This window comes from Pecten maximus, chromosome 13, assembly GCF_902652985.1.
Source record: "Pecten maximus chromosome 13, xPecMax1.1, whole genome shotgun sequence".
Lineage (NCBI taxonomy): Eukaryota > Metazoa > Mollusca > Bivalvia > Pectinida > Pectinidae > Pecten > Pecten maximus.
In genome coordinates this window covers 26,381,721-26,404,954 of record NC_047027.1, presented here as the reverse complement: position 1 = coordinate 26,404,954, position 23,234 = coordinate 26,381,721, and the positions used below count along the sequence as shown (strand labels likewise).

Below are 23,234 nucleotides of genomic sequence, written 5' to 3'. Positions count from 1 at the left end.
TAAACTCCTGTATACATAACCTTCCTGTAAACTCCCTGTATACATAACCTTCCTGTAAACTCCCTGTATACATATATCCTTCCTGTAAACTCCCTGTATACATAACCTTCCTGTAAACTCCCTGTATACATATATCCTTCCTGTAAACTTCCTGTATACATAACCTTCATGAATACGTAACTTTTCTGTAAACTTTCTGTTAAGAGCACTTCCTGAAAATGTCCTGTACCTACCATTATCTGATTCGGAGCCTTCCTCCATACTGTCCTATCCATGTGTTGGTAAATCCATGTCAGAATTGATATCCTGTTGGAGAAGAGAACTGTCCCCTACACAGAGCTAGTGTTGTGCATCACTAGGGTTTCTGATCCCTACAATGTAGGTGTTAGTCCATCCTGGGGTCTGCCCTGTACATTTGACACACTGTAACAACAGTTATCTGTTCAGGCAACTCTGCTGGCGCTTGCCAGAGCTTTTTTTTCAATCAACTTTCAGATCTATAGTCTGCTTCAAAATTGCTAACTAAATGCATCACCATGGTATCGGAGCTGCAGCTGAGGCAGGAAAAGCCTGGAGCAGGTGTATAGGTTACACTAGCCAGGCAGCCATTTATAAACTCCAGCTCACATAACAATCCCCCTCCTCACAGCTACTGGCTCTGGACACTGACCATTCACCAGTCAGTAACATCAACAAGTTTTTATCACTCTATAGTCTGTTTCTCATAAATCATCCGGCCTCAAGCTCCCAGTCCAGTACAATCCCCCTACAGACAGCTACTCTGGCCACTGACCATTCACCAGCCAGTAACATCAACAAGTTTTTATTAATCTATAGTCTGTTTCTCATAAACAAATCAATGCAATCATTGCACCTTGTCAGACCAATCCAATAAAACCAATAGCAGGTCTATCATAGGATTACTGGAACCAGGGAGCTCAGAACGCCTTTACAATATCAATTCCCTAACTTGTCTACTGTGTCCGTAGGGCCTTAATCATCAGACACTGTACCAGGAAAACACCCTCAAAACATAGATAACAGAAGAGAATACAGAAAATTCCTCACAATGGCTCCATCATCTGTGTCACTGACAATATCCTAAATAACACAGACAAAAGATCCCAGAGAGATCTTGGCACTCACTATTCTAGAACATTTATTAGTTCAATGTAATGTTTTGTTTTTGTTTTACTTTTCTCCTCCAATTTCCTCTTAATAATTATATGCTCTATCAACATGTAGTATTCACCAAATATATGACAATATTTTTCTCCTGATAGTCCCAGAAGAACATACAAATATATTCCTGTAATTTTTGATGATCCATAAAAATTAAAAATCTTCATATGTCAAATCCAAGATGGCTACCAGTTAACCATTTTGTATTCCCGGTCAGAATCCAAATTGATTAGGTACAATAAGGGACCAAAGGGACCTACGCAAAAAATTTGAGAAAAATCCTTCCAGTACTTTTTAGAAATAGCCATAACAAGGACTGTTTATAGAAGGGCCCAACAGACTACAGACAAATGCTCACTTGAGCAGCCTGTCGTGTGATAATGTCTAATAAATCTACCAAATGAATAGCTGGATAGGGCATTTTAATATACTCGAAGCCATATAGCATTTACTAAAACAATTCTAGAAAATTGGAATGAAGCACATCCAACCATATAAACAAATGTCAACATGTTAATAAAATGTTATCTTTCACGGGTTTTTTTTTCCCTAAAGCTGCCTACCAACATGGAATCAATTCATACAATAAATACTGTATTTATACTAGAATCTGCCCAGGAGCCCAAACCCTGGGAGCTAGACTGAACCCACAAATATTGAGTACACAAAGGGAAGACAACCACAGGGTGGTACATCCTTTTGTTGGCCTGTAGTTGTCTCCCCTTTCTGTATTATTCGTGTGTACCCCACACAAACCTGGAGTTCTCTCCTCTTTCTTTACAATTTGTGTGTATCCCTGACAAAAACCTGTAGTTGTCTCCCCTTGTTATACCATATTGTGTGTACCCCTGACACAGACCTGTAGTTGTCTCCCCTTTCTATACTATTTTGTGTGTACCCGACACAGACCAGTAGTTGTCTCCCCTTTCTATACTATTTTGTGTGTACCCCTGACACAGACCTGTAGTTGTCTTCCCTTTCTATACTATTTTGTGTGTACCCCTGACACAGACCAGTAGTTGTCTCCCCTTTCTATACTATTTTGTATATACCCCTGACACAGACCTGTAGTTGTCTCCCCTTTCTATACTATTTTGTGTGTACCCCTGACACAGACATGTAGTTGTCTCCCCTTTCTATACTATTTTGTATATACCCCTGACACAGACCTGTAGTTGTCTCCCCTTTCTATACTATTTTGTGTGTACCCCTGACACAGACCTGTAGTTGTCTCCCCTTTCTATACTATTTTGTATATACCCCTGACACAGACCTGTAGTTGTCTCCCCTTTCTATAATATTTTGTGTGTACCCCTGACACAGACCTGTAGTTGTCTCCCCTTTCTATACTATTTTGTGAGTACCCCTGACACACACCTGTAGTAGTCTCCCCTTTCTATACTATTTTGTGTGTACCCCTGACACAGACCTGTAGTTGTCTCCCCTTTCTATACTATTTTGTGAGTACCCCTGACACAGACCTGTAGTTGTCTCCCCTTTCTATACTATTTTGTGTGTACCCCTGACACAGACCTGTAGTTGTCTCCCCTTTCTATACTATTTTGTGAGTACCCCTGACACACACCTGTAGTTGTCTCCCCTTTCTATACTATTTTGTGTGTACCCCTGACACAGACCTGTAGTAGTCTCCCCTTTCTATACTATTTTGTGTGTACCCCTGACACAGACCAGTAGTTGTCTCCCCTTTCTATACCATTTTGTGTGTGAGCTGCAGTTGTCCCCGGATCCCCTTTCTATGCCATTTTTTGTGTGTTCCCTTGACACAGAACTGCAGTTGTCTCCCCTTCAGACATCTACCCCAAAGTCTGCCCTTTTAGCCTGTATTTTTCTATTTGATCCTAAGATCTGAGCCATCGGTTCAGAACTTGGCAGAGGTGCCTCAATACACTGCTATTTTAGTCAGCTTGACTTGCACTGAAAACCTGCATAAGATATTGGCACAGGGCTGCAACAAGGGGGCTCAGGAAAGGAGAGTTACAGGTAGTGTAGGAAGTGAAAGGAAAATAAGATTGGTGATGAAGGGGAAACTAGGAAACAAATGAGGAAGAAGAGGGGGGTGGGGGTGTTGGGAGAGAAATCATCCAAGTGAAAACTGGTGACAAAAATTATGACCAATGAACAACTGAGCATAAGTAAATTGGAATCATACCCCATAATGTGAACTATTGTGGCCTGAAACAGGAGACCTGAAGCCCTAAGAAAGGGGGTTATTGGCAGTGACAAATGAGACTTAAGGCCCATAATAGGGGGTTATTGTGAGTGACAAATGAGACTTTAGGCCCAGAATAGGGGGTTGTTGGTAGTGACAAATGAGACTTTAGGCCCGGAATAGGGGGTTATTGGTAGTGACAAATAAGACTTTTGGCCCGGAATAGGGGGTTATTGGTAGTGACAAGTAAGACTTAAGGCCCGGAATAGGGGGTTTATTGTTAGTGACAAATGAGACTTAAGGCCCGGAATAGGGGGTTTATTGTTAGTGACAAATGAGACTTTAGGCCCGGAATAGAGGGTTTATTGGTAGTGACAAATGAGACTTAAGGCCCGGAATAGGGGGTTTATTGGTAGTGACAAATAAGACTCAAGGCCTGGAATAGGGGGTTTATTGTTAGTGACAAATGAGACTTAAGGCCCGGAATAGGGGGTTTATTGGTAGTGACAAATGAGACTTTAGGCCCGGAATAGGGGGTTTATTGGTAGTGACAAATGAGACTTTAGGCCCGGAATAGGGGGTTTATTGGTAGTGACAAATGAGACTTTAGGCCCGGAATAGGGGGTTAGTAGTGTCAGATGAGATCTGAGGCCCTGGGAAGGGAGTCTATTCGTAGTGCATGATGAGACTTAAGGCCCGAATAGGGGGTTTATTGGAAGTGTCAAATGAGTCCTAACACCTTAGGAAGAGGGGTTTATTGGTATAGTGTCAGATGAGACAAGAGGCCCTGGGAAGGGGATTTATTGGTAGTTTTCGAAGAGATAAGAGGCCTGAGAAAGGGGTTTATTGGTAGTGTCAGATGAGACCCGAGGCCCTGGGTAGGGAGTTCATGGGGCCCTCTAGAAGGTTAAGTGTCAGATGAGATTCAAGGCCCTGGGAATGGGGTTTAGTTTGGTTTGGTTTGGTTTGGTTTGTTTTTGTTTAAAGTCCTATTAACAGCCATGGTCATTTAAGGAGGTGCCTGGTTTTGAAGGTGGAGGAAAGCCAGAGTACCTGGAGATAAAACCACTGGCCAACAGTCAGTACCTGGCAACAGCCCCACGTAGGTTTCGAACTCACAACCCAGAGGTGGAGGGCTAGTGATAAAGTGTAGGGACACCTTAATGGGGTTTAGTTTATTGTTCATGACAATGGGGCCAGGACAAATGAGGTCAAATAGTATTGGTAATGTTTAATGAAAACAGGGGGCCTGGGAAGGAAAGGGATTCAGTGGAAGTGGCCATGTTGGATAAAAATTGGAAAGAGTTTAGTACTCTTGCTGGATAAATAAAGTCAGTGGGAAGGGGTTAAGTGCTATTAATATAGAATTTGATGAAGTTATAGAGTCCCTGTATTAGGGGTTTAGTGGTATTAGTGGATGGGGGCTGATGAAGGGGTTTATAGTTTTGTGATTACCAGTATTTACAAGAGGATCTAAGATTCTGTGTATAAAAAGCAGATCAGGGTATGGAAAAATGAACCTGCAGGTCTATTTAAATGAGGAACATGTTGAAAGAATCGACAGAAGCAGATGCGAGATCAGAAGCATGGAAATGTTAAGATATTTCAGTGAAAACACTGTAGTATCAACAATGGAAATGGTGTGGGCCTATATACCGCCAGGAAACGACATCAACATTTCAAGAAGAAAGTTTTCTCTGACTTCCTGCGTACAGCTTGCCAAGAAAACAGAAATGTTAGAAGCTGAAAATGAAAGATGGATCTAACACTGCCCCAATGTGAATGTATACATGGGTAAAGGTCTGTAGGAACATCAGATCTCATAGCTGAGTGCAGTTGTTGAGTGGAGCCTACCAAGCTTGGAGGATATACACCAACAACATACCGTATTTATCCAGCAGAGAGCCCATGCCTGGTATACTGTAGTTTGGTTGTAAACTACGATAACATATACTATTACACTGTCCAGTAATAAACCAAACTCCCTACTTTGTATCAGGGCATTCAGTAGACCCTTGAGAATATGTTTTTGACTCCCCAAATTGAGATCTGACTATTGGGTTTGAAGGGACGTGTCTATTTGGCATATGTTTTGACCCTTCAGATTTCTCAGAAATAGTGATTTGACTTCTGGAATTGCTAAAAGTCAAGGGTCAACTGGATGCCCTGTTGTATGAACGTTTTTGTTAAAAATATCCCTGAAATGTCAGAAAACATTAAATTATCATACCCTTTTATAAGAAAATAAAATCTACTTTCCTCAAAACCTTAAAGTCCTACAACATTGATGACCCAGAATTATTTCTACCTCAAAAAAAATATATAATGATGATGAACCATAAGGGTATCAATAGCCCTCACAACCCATAACACTAACCCACATACCAGGAACACACTTTAGTATGTTGAAACCCGATCAGGAATATTTCATTTTGAGTAATCAGCCGAATCTCAACAGAAACCTATATAAATCTCAGCAGACTCAATCTAAAAGCCCTTGTCTATTTCCAAAAATACTACTGCCAAGTACATATTCATTTCACAAATTGACCTCACCCATATGCAGCCCTTAACACAGTTCTCTAACAGCATTAGCTGATCAACTAATACTCCAATACAACCATCAAGTGATGAACATAGCTGTCTCTGTGTATAGGCTTTTATCAAGCCACATAAAGCTGACTCTCATTTTGTTTCTTGTTTTTGGATTTTTATAAAGTTCAACAATTTGAAGAATTTGTGTGTTACAACATCTGACATGTGAAGATTCACTGCCGACTTCATGAAGAGATTTATCCATGCACTGTCGACCTTGGAGTTTTGCTGTGATCCCCAGGGTTTCAGGAAAATCCCAAACAGTCTCAGAAATTTATCCCAAGAAATTAAATCAACCCCTAAATTCCATTCTCATGAATTGACCCCTAAATCTGTCTCAGGAATTGACCCCTAGACACCAGCCTCACAAATTCACTTCTAAACCTCAGCCTCAGGAATTTGTCCCTAAACCTTATCTTCAAGAATTCACCCTTAAACCTCAGCCTCTCAAATTCACCCCTCAACCTCAACCTCAAGAGTTCACCACTGAACCTCAGCCTCAGGAATTCAGCCCAAAACCTCAGCCTCATGAATTCACCCCTAAACCTTTGCCTCATGAATTCACCCCTGAACCTCAGCCTCGTGAATTTCAAATTCACCATATAACAATCAACCAACGATTTGTAATTTTAAACATTTTATATTAACATCATTTTGTTTCAGCCAATATCACACTTATAGAATCAATAAGTTCTCATTATCACCTCAGGGCGGGGTAATAATTGAAAAGTGTACATATTTCAATAAAGTATGTCCAAATATAGGTCATGATTATATTACAATCATGAATTAAAGTGTTATAAATGCTTCAAGAATCCAAGACCTGTGTACAGTTATTAAGCAGGTCATTCATTTTTTTCCAACACTATATACAGGTGTAGAGTTTCCTTTAGCCCTGACACCATGTCCGGTGAAAACGTTGATTTCTCTGACACTGTTCAGGTGTCGTTAAATTTTGATGCAGATAAAATAAAATCGGGCTTAAAATAATGCCTACCTTATATTAATTATATACATGGATAAATAAATGAGATATCTATTTACCCCAAAACATCCATTTAGTATTGGTATTCTCGGTAAACTCTGAGCATTGTGAATACATATACATGCAGCAGTTTTTAAGTTAGAATCACCACTACTGATCCCTCTTCAACAAAATCACAATCTTGCCAATGACTACTTCACTTGTGTCACCCTGTAAATAAGAAACCCTTGTGACACATCTGGCCAGGTAAGAAATAAAACAGACTTACCTTTAATGAGTTTGACGACTTCCAGATGATTGGAATTTGTCACCAAAGTACCATTGACCTACAAAAACACAAATATTAACATAGTTAAATGGCCTTGATAGCTTTAACAAGTCACCTCCATATTTGTAAAGGTTATTATTTTTTAATCAAGAGGGTAATTCTTTGTTTGTTTGTTTGTTTGTTTGTTTTTTTCTGGAAAAGAATAAAATGTAAACAGAATACAAAGAAAAGGGATTATGGTACATTTTTTCTGCAAAAAAAAAAAAAAAAATTTGTTTACAGCTAAAGCAATATATGTCCCCTACCAGCCCTGGCTAAAAATAGTAACAGTGACCTTGACCCCAAAAAACCCAAACTTGATCTGTACAGCTGCTCATACTGAAGTTACATACCAACTTTCACCAACATACCTTGAAGCTTGGCTGAGAAAAGTGCCGAAAACCGTAATTAATTTACACAGTAGGTATACCCAGTTTAGATATATGCGTTCTAGAATAAATGTGCTAGATATTTTTAGGAGCTGCTTGATCCATGTGAAGTTATAGTCTAATTCTGCCACAGTTACCTCCCTTGACAGCAAATAATCATACAACTGCATGACCTGCATTTTAGCACATACACTATGATAAAGTGGTGTTTTACTAGAACCAGATGTTGGTAAAAAATAATTGGTAGTAGAATGAAAACAGTCATTAAATTAAATTTATTTATTTGATGATTTAACAAATATACCTACTGGGAGAGATCATGACATTCTTCCAGGAAGACTTATTATATATATAATTACACTGTATGCAGATTTACTGTCACAGTAAAATATTCTTTAAGTAAGCGCTAATCGAGTCCAATAAAAATTTATTATGTAAATCTTACAAATATGATTTCTTATAGGAGGAAGGTAGACTTGATGTAAGCAAACTCAAATTAATATTTGAAGTGACTTTAATTTAACTCATTTTTGTTATTGTCTTCAACCAATCTTAGTACAGTTTCAAGAATGGATATATAAAATTACATTACACATCTCAACTCTTCTCATTGGCATTTAATTAATTAATTGTATACATGTAAATACAAAACAAAAATCTCCTAACTTTGGAAATTCTGTTATGAATTACCTCCCTTTCATCATTCAAATGTTTGAATACAAACTATGGCCATGATTATGTTAATGGTCTACAGCTACAACTTACAACTGTTAGGTCAAGGAAATCAAATCTAATTGTCACAATAACATTCCATAGAGAAACATTACCTGGTAGCCAGCCTAACAGAGATTTAATGATCAGTAATGAACATGGACAGATTGATCACAGAATTTATTTCATAAACAACCCTGGCTCTGACTTGGAAATGTAACACAAAAACACAAAAATAGCTAAAATCTGGCATTTTCAAATACTGACAATCCAAAGTATACAATTATGGTTTTCTCTACTTATATAACGAAAGACTGTGTCCACTATTTTTTATTCATTTTTTTTTTTTTTTGACAAATTGAAAAAGAATCTTTTAGCAGTAGGTCTGTTTAACAGAAAGCTGACAAATTCCAGATACAGTTTCATGCATAAGTATGAGCGTAAAATGTTTGACTTTTCTTTTTCTTTTTTTAAATTGTAAATGTCTGTTAGAGATGAATCATTCCATGCCTCCATTCCTATGCAAAGTAAACATGTAAACAAATATATTGAGGGGTTCTCAGATTATGACAATCATTCCGGACACATTGTGTCCAACTCAGAAGGTATCAAATGTGACCTTGTGACCTTGTGACCCTGTAACCTTGACCGATGATCATGAGAATATGATCTAATGCAGAACTTGGTGTTATGACATTTTGGTATAATCGTATAAACATTGGATTCTAAGTTAAGACAATGATTCAGAATATAAAATGACAGGAACATGAAAAGTGTTGTGGAAAAACGCCTTGGCATTGAAATAATGTAAACATAGATACATGTGCTGTATCGATCCGAAATAGGGATTTTATAGACATCAAACTGAAAGTGTAAATACCATTTAAAACAGTACAGAAGTAATCTAAATTTCATTTCCACATGTCTAATACACCTAAGTTTTTATCACACGGACATGTTATGGTCAGTGGCGGTCAGAATCCTTACCTTGATAATACGGTCCCCTTGTTGTACCCCCGCTTTGGCAGCCGCCCCATCTGTAACACAGGAACAGGTAAGACATTCAACAATATCACACATCAACGTCATATCCTGGTACCATTAACACAAACATTGGCATTAAGACAATTTTTTCGAATTATGAACATCACTTTTAAGACAATACCTTCTTAACTCAGGGCTTGCTCAGGATATTTCATAAATGCGGTCTCTTCATGATCATATAAATTTTTGATGGAGTCCATAAGTGTATTCTAAATAACTTCAGATAATATCTGGGGCCCATTTCAATATCTACATATACAAAGATTACACAGGGACAACTTTAAATGCAAACTCTTCAACTTTAAACTTATATATCAGGTATTTTATATATATTTGTTTATTTTGAAAAGAAATTCTCAAATAGGAAAGTCAAACAAATATCTTCAAATCAAAAAGTAGGAAAAATTCTGATATCTTAAATAACATATTGGAAATGTATCAATTTTAGTGCCGTCAAATTTTAGCGTATAACCAAATTTAAATAGGTAAGGAAAACGATGAATTAGTAGAAAGCTTTCAGTTCGTAATGTGCTAAAACAAGCATACTGGGTATCGATAAAGCAATACATGTCCCTTACCCTTCAACGCTAAAAATAGTAACAGTGACCCTGACCTTGAACTATTAACTATGAAACTCGAACTTGTCCACGATATTATGGTCCTTTATCATTGTGTGAAGTTTTATCAAAATCCCTTAAGGGATAAAGCTGCTAGCTATATATAGCTAGGGCACTGACAAACTTTGGTGTTACATATATAAGTACAAGATAGATGGAGAGGAAACTTGTATTCCCACAACCCCTACCCCCTACTCTCCACCCCCACCCCCTACCCTCAACCCCCACCCCCTACTCTCCACCCCCACCCCCTACCCTCCACCCCTACTCTCCACCCCTACTCCACTAGTTTCATCGATAGGGGACTGATAAGATTACCATTAAATCTTTACATATACAGTACATTATTTATTAGTCCTTACATCTGTACAAATCATTCATAAATACGAGCTTCATCTTAGGCAAGAGGCCCATGGGCCTTAAAGATCACCTGAGTTTAGATATAGTTTAGCCCCTGTGACCTTGAATGACCTAAAAATTAGTAAAGATATAAAATATTTTCCCTTTTCACAACTTACCAGGCTTGACTACCTCCACATACACTGGGTTGTCTCCCCTCACTGTAAATCCATAGCCCTTCTCATCACGCTGTATGATAATACAGCGCTGTATGTAGCCAGCTGCAATGTCAAAAAGTTCAAGGTCATTAGTGTGAAGTTTGAAGGTGATGTAAACATTATTTATTCAACAACATTTGGAAAACAAGTAATATTAACTTATATCAATCACTCATGTTGGCTCAGGTGGACGAGTGTGATGGGTCTTATTGTGGGAGTAGGGAAGAAAACCTATGTGGTCAGGCAGGTGACCAAATACCTACTCATGTCCGATCAGGCAATCGAACAGCGGCCACCTAGGTGAAAGGCGACTCGGTTATCATCTGTTACTTTTTCATAGCTATAGGTATCAACTCTAGCATTTTCACTTTAACTTTTATATAATTATCACTTTACCGACTTTCCTGGAAAAGAATTATCGCCTAGCTAGATTTTTTAAGGGGCAGCAAAAGATCAGCATGTACAACATTATCACTACACGAAATCGACCACAGGTAAAGATCAGAGGGCTGTGTTGATACCGGTACCAGGTAGTTTGTGTTTCTCAGAAAACTGAAATAATCTACTGCGCTGTCATGGTCTTGTCAGAATACATTGATAACAACTAGCTCTTTGTATTATGTGAAAGGCCTGTATTTTGTTCGATAATTATAAGGTAGCAACAACCCTGGTGAATCCCCCATGTCCCCTATTTACCTGGTGTATACCCCATGTCCTCTATTTACCTGGTGTATCCCCCATGTCCCCTATTTACCTGGTGTATCCCCCATGTCCTCTATTTACCTGGTGTATCCCCTATGTCCCCTATTTACCTGGTGTTTCCCCTATTTACCTGGTGTATCCCCCATGTCCCCTATTTACCTGGTGTATCCCCATGTCCCCTATTTACCTGGTGTATCCCCCATGTCCCCTATTTAACCCTGGTGTATCCCCCATGTCCCCTATTTACCTGATGTATCCCCCATGTCCCCTATTTACCTGGTGTATCCCCCGTGTCCCCTATTTACCTGGTGTATACCCCGTGTCCCTATTTACCTGGTGTATCCCCCGTGTCCCCTATTTACCTGGTGTATCCCCCATGTCCCCTATTTACCTGGTGTATCCCCCATGTCCCCTATTTACCTGGTGTATCCCCCATGTCCCCTATTTACCTGGTATATCCCCCATGTCCCCTATTTACCTGGTGTATCCCCCATGTCCCCTATTTACCTGGTGTATCCCCCATGTCCTCTATTTACCTGGTGTATCCCCCATATCCTCTATTTACCTGGTGTACTCTCCATGTCCCCTATTTACCTGGTGTATCCCCTATTTACCTGGTGTATCCCCCATGTCCCCTATTTACCTGGTGTATCCCCCATGTCCCCTATTTACCTGGTGTATCCCCCATGTCCTCTATTTACCTGGTGTATCCCCCATGTCCCCTATTTACCTGGTGTATCCCCCATGTCCTCTATTTACCTGGTGTATCCCCCATGTCCCCTATTTACCTGGTGTATCACCAAGTCCCCTATTTACCTGGTGTATCACCAAGTCCCCTATTTACCTGGTGTATCCCCCATGTCCCCTATTTACCTGGTGTATCCCCCATGTCCCCTATTTACCTGGTGTATCCCCCATGTCCCCTATTTACCTGGTGTATCCCCCATGTCCCCTATTTACCTGGTGTATCCCCCATGTCCCCTATTTACCTGGTGTATCCCCCGTGTCCCCTATTTACCTGGTGTATCCCCCATGTCCCCTATTTACCTGGTGTATCCCCCATGTCCCCTACTTACCTGGTATATCCCCCGTGTCCCCTATTTACCTGGTGTATACCCCATGTCCCCTATTTACCTGGTGTATCCCCCACGTCCCCTATTTACCTGGTGTATGCCCCGTGTCCCCTATTTACCTGGTGTATCCCCCATGTCCCCTATTTACCTGGTGTATACCCCATGTCCCCTATTTACCTGGTGTATACCCCATGTCCCCTATTTACCTGGTGTATCCCCCATGTCCCCTATTTACCTGGTGTATCCCCCATATCCCCTTTTTACCTGGTGTATCCCCCGTGTCCCCTATTTACCTGGTGTATCCCCCACGTCCCCTATTTACCTGGTGTATCCCCCGTGTCCCCTATTTACCTGGTGTATCCCCCATGTCCCCTATTTACCTGGTGTATACCCCATGTCCCCTATTTACCTGGTGTATCCCCCATGTCCCCTATTAACCTGGTGTATCCCCCATGTCCCCTACTTACCTGGTGTATCCCCCATGTCCCCTATTAACCTGGTGTATCCCCCATGTCTCCTATTTACCTGGTGTATCCCCCATGTCCCCTATTAACCTGGTGTATCCCCCATGTCCCCTATTTACCTGGTGTTTCCCCTGCGGCCCCGCTGTCCTTCAGTTTCGGAGACCCCTGTTCTTCCCTCACATTATTACTGAGACTACCAAGCCTGCAAAAAACAACAAAAATACTATATTTAGTAACAAGCTTAAGACAAACATATATTTTACACTGAACAAACATATTCAAAACAATATAATATTTTCTCATCAACAATTTCTTCAATTACTCTTCAAGTGAACATTCATATGATTTTTATCATATGAATTTTATGAATTTTAAAAGATTTACAAATTAATTCTTGATAATTTAAATATTTTGTCTAGAAAAAAAAATATGTAGATTGTACTGATCAACCTTATTTTGCCAACAAATAAAATTAGTAATGTTATGTAACATTACCACAGATATCACAATACTGCAAAGGAAACTGGGGTTTGAAAAAAATTGTCTAATCACTAGCTATAGCCAAGGGCTAAAATCGAAAAATTAAAGATTTAAAAACAACATCTCCCTCTTAGCATAAACCAGGAAATTATGATAATCATAGTAATAATGGGAGGTCTTGTGTGATCAATTTGACACAAATGACTCCATATTATTTAGATTTACACTAAGATTATAATATAATTCCTAAGAATTTTAAGTTTTGAAGTGTTTTTGACATCCCCATGAAAAAGACTGAATTGAATTTTTTCTCTAGATTTATCTACTGAAAAATTATGGACAAGTCATGATCACAAGCTCCGGGCAAGATGGCTGTAATTTTCACTAGTGCAACCAAAATTTGGTAGTCCCACATGTACATTGGGCTAGTGGATTTTTACACCCCTACATGGAAATAAATCAGAATTTGTTTTTCCTCATCAAGTTGGTCAAAATCTAGGTTGTTCTGACCTATGTTTGGTACAAAACACACAGACTTCTCATTATTTATCCAAACAAAAATCTTGAAGATTCTATCCAAAATAGTAAGGAAAATATATACACTGGAAACATAGCTGTGGACAGTGAACACATTATATCAACTACTATAATGAATACGGTACACAGCTGATAGGGAGATATATATATACAAACTACATACCAGTAATACACATGATCAACACATGTATCATTACTAGAATGAGTACGGTACTCAGGTGACAGGGACTACTGGTATATATAATACAGGCCATCAATATGTATCATTACTAGAATGAGTACGGTACTCGGGTGACAGGGACTACTGGTATATATAATACAGACCATCAACATGTATCATTACTAGAGTGAGTACAGTACTCAGGTGACAGGGACGACTGGTATATATAATAAAGGCCATCAACATGTATCATTACTAGAATGAGTACGGTACTCAGGTGACAGGGACGACTGGCATATATAATACAGGCCATCAACATGTATCATTACTAGAGTGAGTACAGTACTCAGGTGACAGGGACGACTGGTATATATAATACAGGCCATCAACATGTATCATCACTGGAATGAGTACGGTACTCAGGTGACAGGGGGACTACTGGTATATATAATACAGGCCATCAACATGTATCATTACTAGAATGAGTACGGTACTCAGGTGACAGGGACTACTGGTATATATAATATAGACCATCAACATGTATCATTACTAGAATGAGTACGGTACCCAGGTGACAGGGACGACTGGTATATATAATACAGGCCATCAACATGTATCATTACTAGAATGAGTACGGTACTCAGGTGACAGGGACTACTGGTATATATAATACAGGCCATCAACATGTATCATTACTAGAGTGAGTACGGTACTCAGGTGACAGGGAGACTGGTATATATAATACAGACCATCAACATGTATCATTACTAGAATGAGTACGGTACTCAGGTGACAAGGACTACTGGTATATATAATACAGGCCATCAACATGTGTACTAGAATGAGTACGGTACTCAGGTGACAGGGAGACTGGTATATATATAATACAGGCCATCAACATGTATCATTACTAGAATGAGTACGGTACTCAGGTGACAGGGACGACTGGCATATATAATACAGGCCATCAACATGTATCATTACTAGAGTGAGTACGGTACCCAGGTGACATGGACTACTGGTATATATAATACAGGCCATCAACATGTATCATTACTAGAATGAGTACGGTACTCAGGTGACAGGGGGACTACTGGTATATATAATACAGGCCATCAACATGTATCATTACTAGAATGAGTACGGTACTCAGGTGACAGGGACGACTGGTATATATAATACAGGCCATCAACATGTATCATTACTAGAGTGAGTACGGTACTCAGGTGACAGGGACGACTGGTATATATAATACAGGCCATCAACATGTATCATTACTAGAATGAGTACGGTACTCAGGTGACAGGGACTGCTGGTATATATAATACAGGCCATCAACATGTATCATTACTAGAATGAGTACGGTACTCAGGTGACAGGGAGGGCTGGTATATATAATACAGGCCATCAACATGTATCATTACTAGAATGAGTACGGTACTCAGGTGACAGGGACTGCTGGTATATATAATACAGGCCATCAACATGTATCATTACTAGAGTGAGTACGGTACTCAGGTGACAGGGAGGGCTGGTATATATAATACAGACCATCAACATGTATCATTACAAGAATGAGTACGGTACCAGCTGACAGGGACGACTGGTATATATAATACAGGCCATCAACATGTATCATTACTAGAATGAGTACGGTACCAGCTGACAGGGACTACTGGTATATATAATACAGGCCATCAACATGTATCATTACTAGAATGAGTACGGTACTCAGGTGACAGGGACTACTGGTATATATAATACAGGCCATCAACATGTATCATTACTAGAGTGAGTACGGTACTCAGGTGACAGGGACGACTGGTATATATAATACAGGCCATCAACATGTATCATTACTAGAATGAGTACGGTACTCAGGTGACAGGGAGGGCTGGTATATATAATAAAGGCCATCAACATGTATCATTACTAGAGTGAGTACGGTACTCAGGTGACAGGGACGACTGGCATATATAATACAGGCCATCAACATGTATCATTACTAGAGTGAGTACGGTACTCAGGTGACAGGGGGACTACTGGTATATATAATACAGGCCATAAACATGTATTATTACTAGAGTGAGTACGGTACTCAGGTGACAGGGACGACTGGTATATATGATACAGGCCATCAACGTGTAGCATTACTAGAATGAGTACGGTACTCAGGTGACAAGGACTACTGGTATATATAATACAGGCCATCAACATGTATCATTACTAGAATGAGTACGGTACTCAGGTGACAGGGACTACTGGTATATATAATACAGGCCATCAACATGTATCATTACTAGAATGAGTACGGTACTCAGATGACAGGGACGACTGGTATATATAATACAGGCCATCAACATGTATCATTACTAGAATGAGTACGGTACTCAGGTGACAGGGACTACAGTACTGGTATATATAATACAGGCCATCAACATGTATCATTACTAGCCTACAGTAATCACACAACACACTATCACCAACCCTCTATTACAGGAACTTATCTATACACAAAAATAAACATGACTACCGATCAAAGCCTTGTCAGCTTTATCAGTGTTTACATAAACAATATCAGAAAAAAATGTCCTTTTTTGTGATTCTTTAAACAATTCCTAAAATAAGTATTCTTATCTTCACACAAACCAAAAATACCTGTATGTGTAGTTTGATTTTTTGACAGTTTTGCTGCACAGGTAGTTTGATTTTTTTGACAATTTTGAAAATGTTTATGTAAGCTGCCTAAAGATAACACTGCACTTATTTTTAAGATACAAAAATGGTCCAAAAGAAAACTTTTAGAGATTTTCATTTTGATAAATGTTGCATGCTTGATACCTGAAAAAGCACTACAGCAGCAGAAGCTGAGTGTAAGAAGCTGCTAGAGGGGGGTCCCGAGATAGGGCAGGTTATAACACTATCTCACTAGTACAGTAACACTGACAACATGTATATATATATATATATATATAAATATTTAGCACAATGTATCATATGCACTGTGTTGGTGATACGAAGATATAGATTTGTATTTCCAGTCGTAGTTGTACTCGATGAATATTTGTAATATGTGTACAATGCGTATCCATGTATGTAAATACATTGCGATCCAGGTATTCTATATCACCTTATAGACGACTTCCACAATGATCATGTCAGGGTATCGGGCCGACCATCACTGCGTCATTGAAACATTCTTTTTTAAGAACGCCGATGTGGCGCAGCGGTATAAGCTGCGGGTATTTCTGGTTAGGTGATTGGGTGCCGTAGATCGTGAGTTCGAGGCCCGGTCAGGGCACAAGTCAAAAAGTTGTCTTCCTTCGACAGTTGTGTTACTGGTATATATATATATATATATAAACAAAATGTATATACACACAAACCAAATTGTCAGGGCTGACAAGGTTCTACTGTACACACAAACCAAATTGTCAGGGCTGACAAGGTTCTACTGTACACACAAACCAGTGTCCAGACTAACAAGGTTTTACTGTACACACAAACCAGTGTCCAGACTAACAAGGTTTTACTGTACACACAAACCAGTGTCCAGACTAACAAGGTTTTACTGTACACACAAACCAGTGTCCAGACTAACAAGGTTTTACTGTACACACAAACCAGTGTCCAGACTAACAAGGTTCTACTGTACACACAAACCTGTGTCCAGACTAACAAGGTTCTACTGTACACACAAACCAGTGTCCAGACTAACAAAGTTCTACTGTACACACAAACCAGTGTCCAGACTAATAAGGTTCTACTGTACACACAAACCAGTGTCCAGACTAACAAGGTTTTACTGTACACACAAACCAGTGTCCAGACTAACAAGGTTCTACTGTACACACAAACCAGTGTCCAGACTGACAAGGTTCTACTGTACACACAAACCAAAGTGTCCAGACTGACAAGGTTCTACTGTACACACAAACCAGTGTCCAGACTAACAAGGTTCTACTGTACACACAAACCAGTGTCCAGACTGACAAGGTTCTACTGTACACACAAACCAAAGTGTCCAGACTGACAAGGTTCTACTGTACACACAAACCAGTGTCCAGACTGACAAGGTTCTACTGTACACACAAACCAGTATCAAGACTAACAAGGTTCTACTGTACACACAAACCAGTATCAAGACTAACAAGGTTCTACTGTACACACAAACCAGTATCAAGACTAACAAGGTTCTACTGTACACACAAACCAGTATCAAGACTAACAAGGTTCTACTGTACACACAAACCAGTATCAAGACTAACAAGGTTCTACTGTACACACAAACCAGTATCAAGACTAACAAGGTTCTACTGTACACACAAACCAGTATCAAGACTAACAAGGTTCTACTGTACACACAAACCAGTATCAAGACTAACAAGGTTCTACTGTACACACAAACCAGTATCAAGACTAACAAGGTTCTACAGTACACACAAACCAGTATCAAGACTAACAAGGTTCTACTGTACACACAAACCAGTATCAAGACTAACAAGGTTCTACTGTACACACAAACCAGTATCAAGACTAACAAGGTTCTACTGTACACACAAACCAGTATCAAGACTAACAAGGTTCTACTGTACACACAAACCAGTATCAAGACTAACAAGGTTCTACTGTACACACAAACCAGTATCAAGACTAACAAGGTTCTACTGTACACACAAACCAGTATCAAGACTAACAAGGTTCTACTGTACACACAAACCAGTATCAAGACTAACAAGGTTCTACTGTACACACAAACCAAAATCTCCTGTATATATTCCATAAGAAAATATAAGTTTTATATAACATTTTATATTTATAACCAAGTATATTCAATGAATAGCTTTATCTATAGGGTCACTTCCTCATTCTGAACCAATATAAAATGGGGGGAAAGTGTATGGGAGGATTGTAAATCCACAAGAATAGGAAAAAGACGATCCATCATGTTATATAATTAAAGTTACGAGAGAACCTTCAATGAGTGCCAACAGAAAACGACTTTGTTCCATAAGCTTCCTTCCTACTGAAGTTTCCATTCAATACGTATAATTATACATATCATATAGTTGGTACATAGAACTATACATACTATATAGGTATACAGTACACAAAACTCAACCATAGAATTAATTTGAATCAAAACTAATACCCTCCTCCTTCCCTCCAGATATATTTATCCTAATAGCAGCAAAACACTTACACTCCCTACTACAAAACCCTATAATGTCCTAATGTCTCTATACAAACTAAAACTGTATCTCCCTACGTAATATGATATCCCGATCGCTAATATTAAGGTCCCCACCCACCAATTGTCTTAGCCACACCCACATCCTGTCAGTCAACATAATTTCTCTAACCCTCAGAATTCCCCTCACCTGTCCCCTTAACATTCTCACACTCTGAATTATTTTTCCTTTCGTTTCTCCATACATCTGATCCCCACCTCCCCCCTAAAAAATAATATGCAGTCTGCCAAACTGGCTAGTACACAAGTACGATGCCTCCCCTGCCAATCCGGACATTCCTGTGTTAAAATACTTCACATTACAAAGTTGTGTGTGAAGTATTTATCTCAATATCCACATATAGTGCTAGCATACCGTCCTGACCTTATTCTAATACTTAGATCCTGATTTGACAATAGCTAGATTGTTGTTTCTTGTAAAATACACAAAATTTTATAAACATTTCATGACACACACAACAGTTTTTATTTGATACTGCCTGACTCCGACTCTAAATTGCACGCCCAATAGTGAAACTGATCATGATAGGACAACTTTTTTTTTATTATTATTCTTATTTTCTATTATTATTCTTATACGATTAATGTTATAAATGGTAAATTATACTGATGTGAGCATTATATTCATCAACCAACCCAACAATCTAATCACCACTAGGTCAAATCATATACATTGTATATTATATGGGTGGCAGATCTAGAGTGGTAACACAATGGACTTCCGTCATCGGATATGAAAAGGTATGTGTGATCACCTACCCCACCACATGGGTTTCCCTCGGACACACCTGTTTCCTCCCACACGAAAACCGCTTACACGCTATTTGATATAACTTGTTTTACAATAGTAAAATGAATGAATTTTATTATCTGGTGCATTTGATCATGAGACACTCTATGCTGTTCGTAGTTTGGCACTGTCATTTTAGTTCATACCAGTAACTGGAAACTTAAACAGATCAACGCAATGATGAATTGAGACACTTATCACACTCCAATTGACTGAAATCAATTTCAACTGATCAAGCTTTAAGACAACCACTAAAATATGGAAACCACTGAAATGTGTATAGTTACAGTATAACACACCAAATTTTATAGAGAACGGTATAACACATGGAAAATAATGGATATTCAGATCATCTTATGGTCCAGATGCAAGGACACATTTACACTGCATATATGGTGGAGGAAGCTGGAGTACTGAAGAAAATCGACATTGTTCATATACCTTTCCATGATGACCAGCCGAAACTCTGGTCACCTTGGTGAAGGTTGTCTCCTTGGTGAAGGTTGTCTCCTTGGTGAAGGTTGTGTCCTTGGTGAAGGTTGTCTCCTTGGTGAAGGACAGGTACGACAATCACTAGGCTACCCTCCGACCCAACAGTACACAGAGCAGTTGAGAACACAATAATATATATGCCATGACTTTTTTCTGTGATTTGATCATCACACATAGATGATGATGACTCATAGTAAAGTCCTGTCAGGGGGAAAACCCACTCTAGGTGAATGTGGACATATATCACTCGGGAAATTTTTGTGACAAAATATTTAGTACACATAAACGGTAAACAGCCAGTAATTGTACATTTTTACTTCTTTTGAGTAAAGAAACAGAAAATTCAAAATCGGGCACAAATTGTATTGATATACATAAAACAAGTTACTGTATAAACAAATCACAATATAAGTAAATACTGTAAATCTGCATAAATCAGCGGTAATCTTATTTTATTGGTAACATTAGCATTAATCTTTTCTTGTAGTAATCTTATTTATCAATAACATTAGCACTGATCTTTTTTGTGGTAATCTTATTTATCAATAACATTAGCACTGATCTTTTCTTGTAGTAATCTTATTTATCAATAACATTAGCACTGATCTTTTTTGTGGTAATCTTATTTATCAATAACATTAGCACTGATCTTTTTTGTGGTAATCTTATTTATCAATAACAGTAGCACTGATCTTTTTTGTGGTAATCTTATTTATCAATAACATTAGCACTGATCTTTCTTGTAGTAATCTTATTTATCAATAACATTAGCATTAATCTTTTCTTGTAGTAATCTTATTTATCAATAACATTAGCACTGATCTTTTTTGTGGTAATCTTATTTATCAATAACATTAGCACTGATCTTTTCTTGTAGTAATCTTATTTATCAATAACATTAGCACTGATCTTTTTTGTGGTAATCTTATTTATCAATAACATTAGCACTGATCTTTTTTGTGGTAATCTTATTTATCAATAACATTAGCATTAATCTTTTTTGTGGTAATCTTATTTATCAATAACATTAGCACTGATCTTTTTTGTGGTAATCTTATTTATCAATAACATTAGCACTGATCTTTTCTTGTAGTAATCTTATTTATCAATAACATTAGCACTGATCTTTTTTGTGGTAATCTTATTTATCAATAACATTAGCACTGATCTTTTTTGTGGTAATCTTATTTATCAATAACATTAGCACTGATCTTTTCTTGTAGTAATCTTATTTATCAATAACATTAGCACTGATCTTTTTTGTGGTAATCTTATTTATCAATAACATTAGCACTGATCTTTTTTGTGGTAATCTTATTTATCAATAACATTAGCACTGATCTTTTTTGTGGTAATCTTATTTATCAATAACATTAGCACTGATCTTTTTTGTGGTAATCTTATTTATCAATAACATTAGCACTGATCTTTTTTAGTGGAAATCTTATCTTAACAATTTTTTTACAGGAAGCCTTAAGCTTGCCCTAAATTATGAATGTGTACCAAATTATAACAGGGGCAATGCAATCTGTTAAAATTTGGTAACATGTGGAAATTGTAATGCACCGTAATTAGTATCTTCGTTTACAGTGATTTTCAGTACAGACAAAAATTCTATCTTAAAGTAGATACAAGTGTAAGTTATTTTCTTACAGTTAACAGTTCTCGTAAGAATATATTAAATGTTTAACATACAATGTAATACAACATTCTGGTGGGTCAATTTGTTAGCTGAATGGCAGTTAGAGGGCATAAAAAATTTAATTGACACTGGCGGAATTCATTATATTTACTGTATCTGTTCTGTGTGGTAGTTACCAAGCTGTAACCTTGTCTTTACAATCATGACCTAACTGTTGACATGGAAACAAGAATAAATAAACAGGGTGTAACTAAATATCATCACCACCCACCACCTCCTATGACATTGTAGGTGTGCCGATGGCTAAAAAACTAAGAAATTAGACACAGTCTCGTGTGACACTAGCTTGCTCTTAAGTACACCAGAGCCCCTAACACATGTGTAACTGTGTTATGTATTCATCAAGGGCATCACAGATTCGGGAGAGCTAAAATTACACAGGTTTATACTGTTATATATACCACTCCAAACACTGTTGGTCCACACTACTCAGTTTGTGTTTAGTCCCAGACAGTTTCTTCCACTGTTGTCTACCCCCTAAACACCCACCAACCTTATCTGGCCCCTTATCTATAAGTGGTCACCCATTCATCTTCCAGTTTTATGATGGGAAATTACTGTCTAAATCACTTATATATATAAAGGTCACAGACAAGTCAGATGAAGGTCACTCTCCCAAGATGATAGGTCATAGGTCTGGTGAGGGTAACCCTTTCAAGCAAATTAAAGGTCACACACGTCTGGGTCATCCTCCAAAGACAAAGGTCATAGGTCTGAGTCATCCTCCAAAGAAAAGATCACAGGCCAGGGTGGTCCTTCAAGACAAAAGTCACAGGTCTTGGTCATCCTCCAAAGACAAAGGTCACAGGTCTTGGTCATCCTCCAAAGACAAAGGTCACAGGTCTTGGTCATCCTCCAAAGACAAAGGTCACAGGTCTTGGTCATCCTCCAAAGACAAAGGTCACAGGTCTTGGTCATCCTCCAAAGACAAAGGTCATAGGTCTGAGTCATCCTCCAAAGAAAAGATCACAGGCCAGGGTGGTCCTTCAAGACAAAAGTCACAGGTCTTGGTCATCCTCCAAAGAC

General features: G+C 38.5%; 1 protein-coding gene across 1 annotated transcript in view; it reads right to left on the bottom strand.

Moving 5' to 3' along the window:
- Positions 1-23,234, bottom strand: part of LOC117340584 — a 117,828-nt gene that overhangs the window by 84,689 nt on the left and 9,905 nt on the right. The window contains exons 2-5 of the mRNA XM_033902344.1: positions 12,916-12,998; positions 10,519-10,620; positions 9,327-9,376; positions 7,201-7,258 (exon numbers count right to left, since the gene is read on the bottom strand). Coding sequence (XP_033758235.1) covers positions 7,201-7,258; positions 9,327-9,376; positions 10,519-10,620; positions 12,916-12,998 — 293 coding nt within the window. The remainder of the gene's footprint in view (positions 1-7,200; positions 7,259-9,326; positions 9,377-10,518; positions 10,621-12,915; positions 12,999-23,234) is intronic.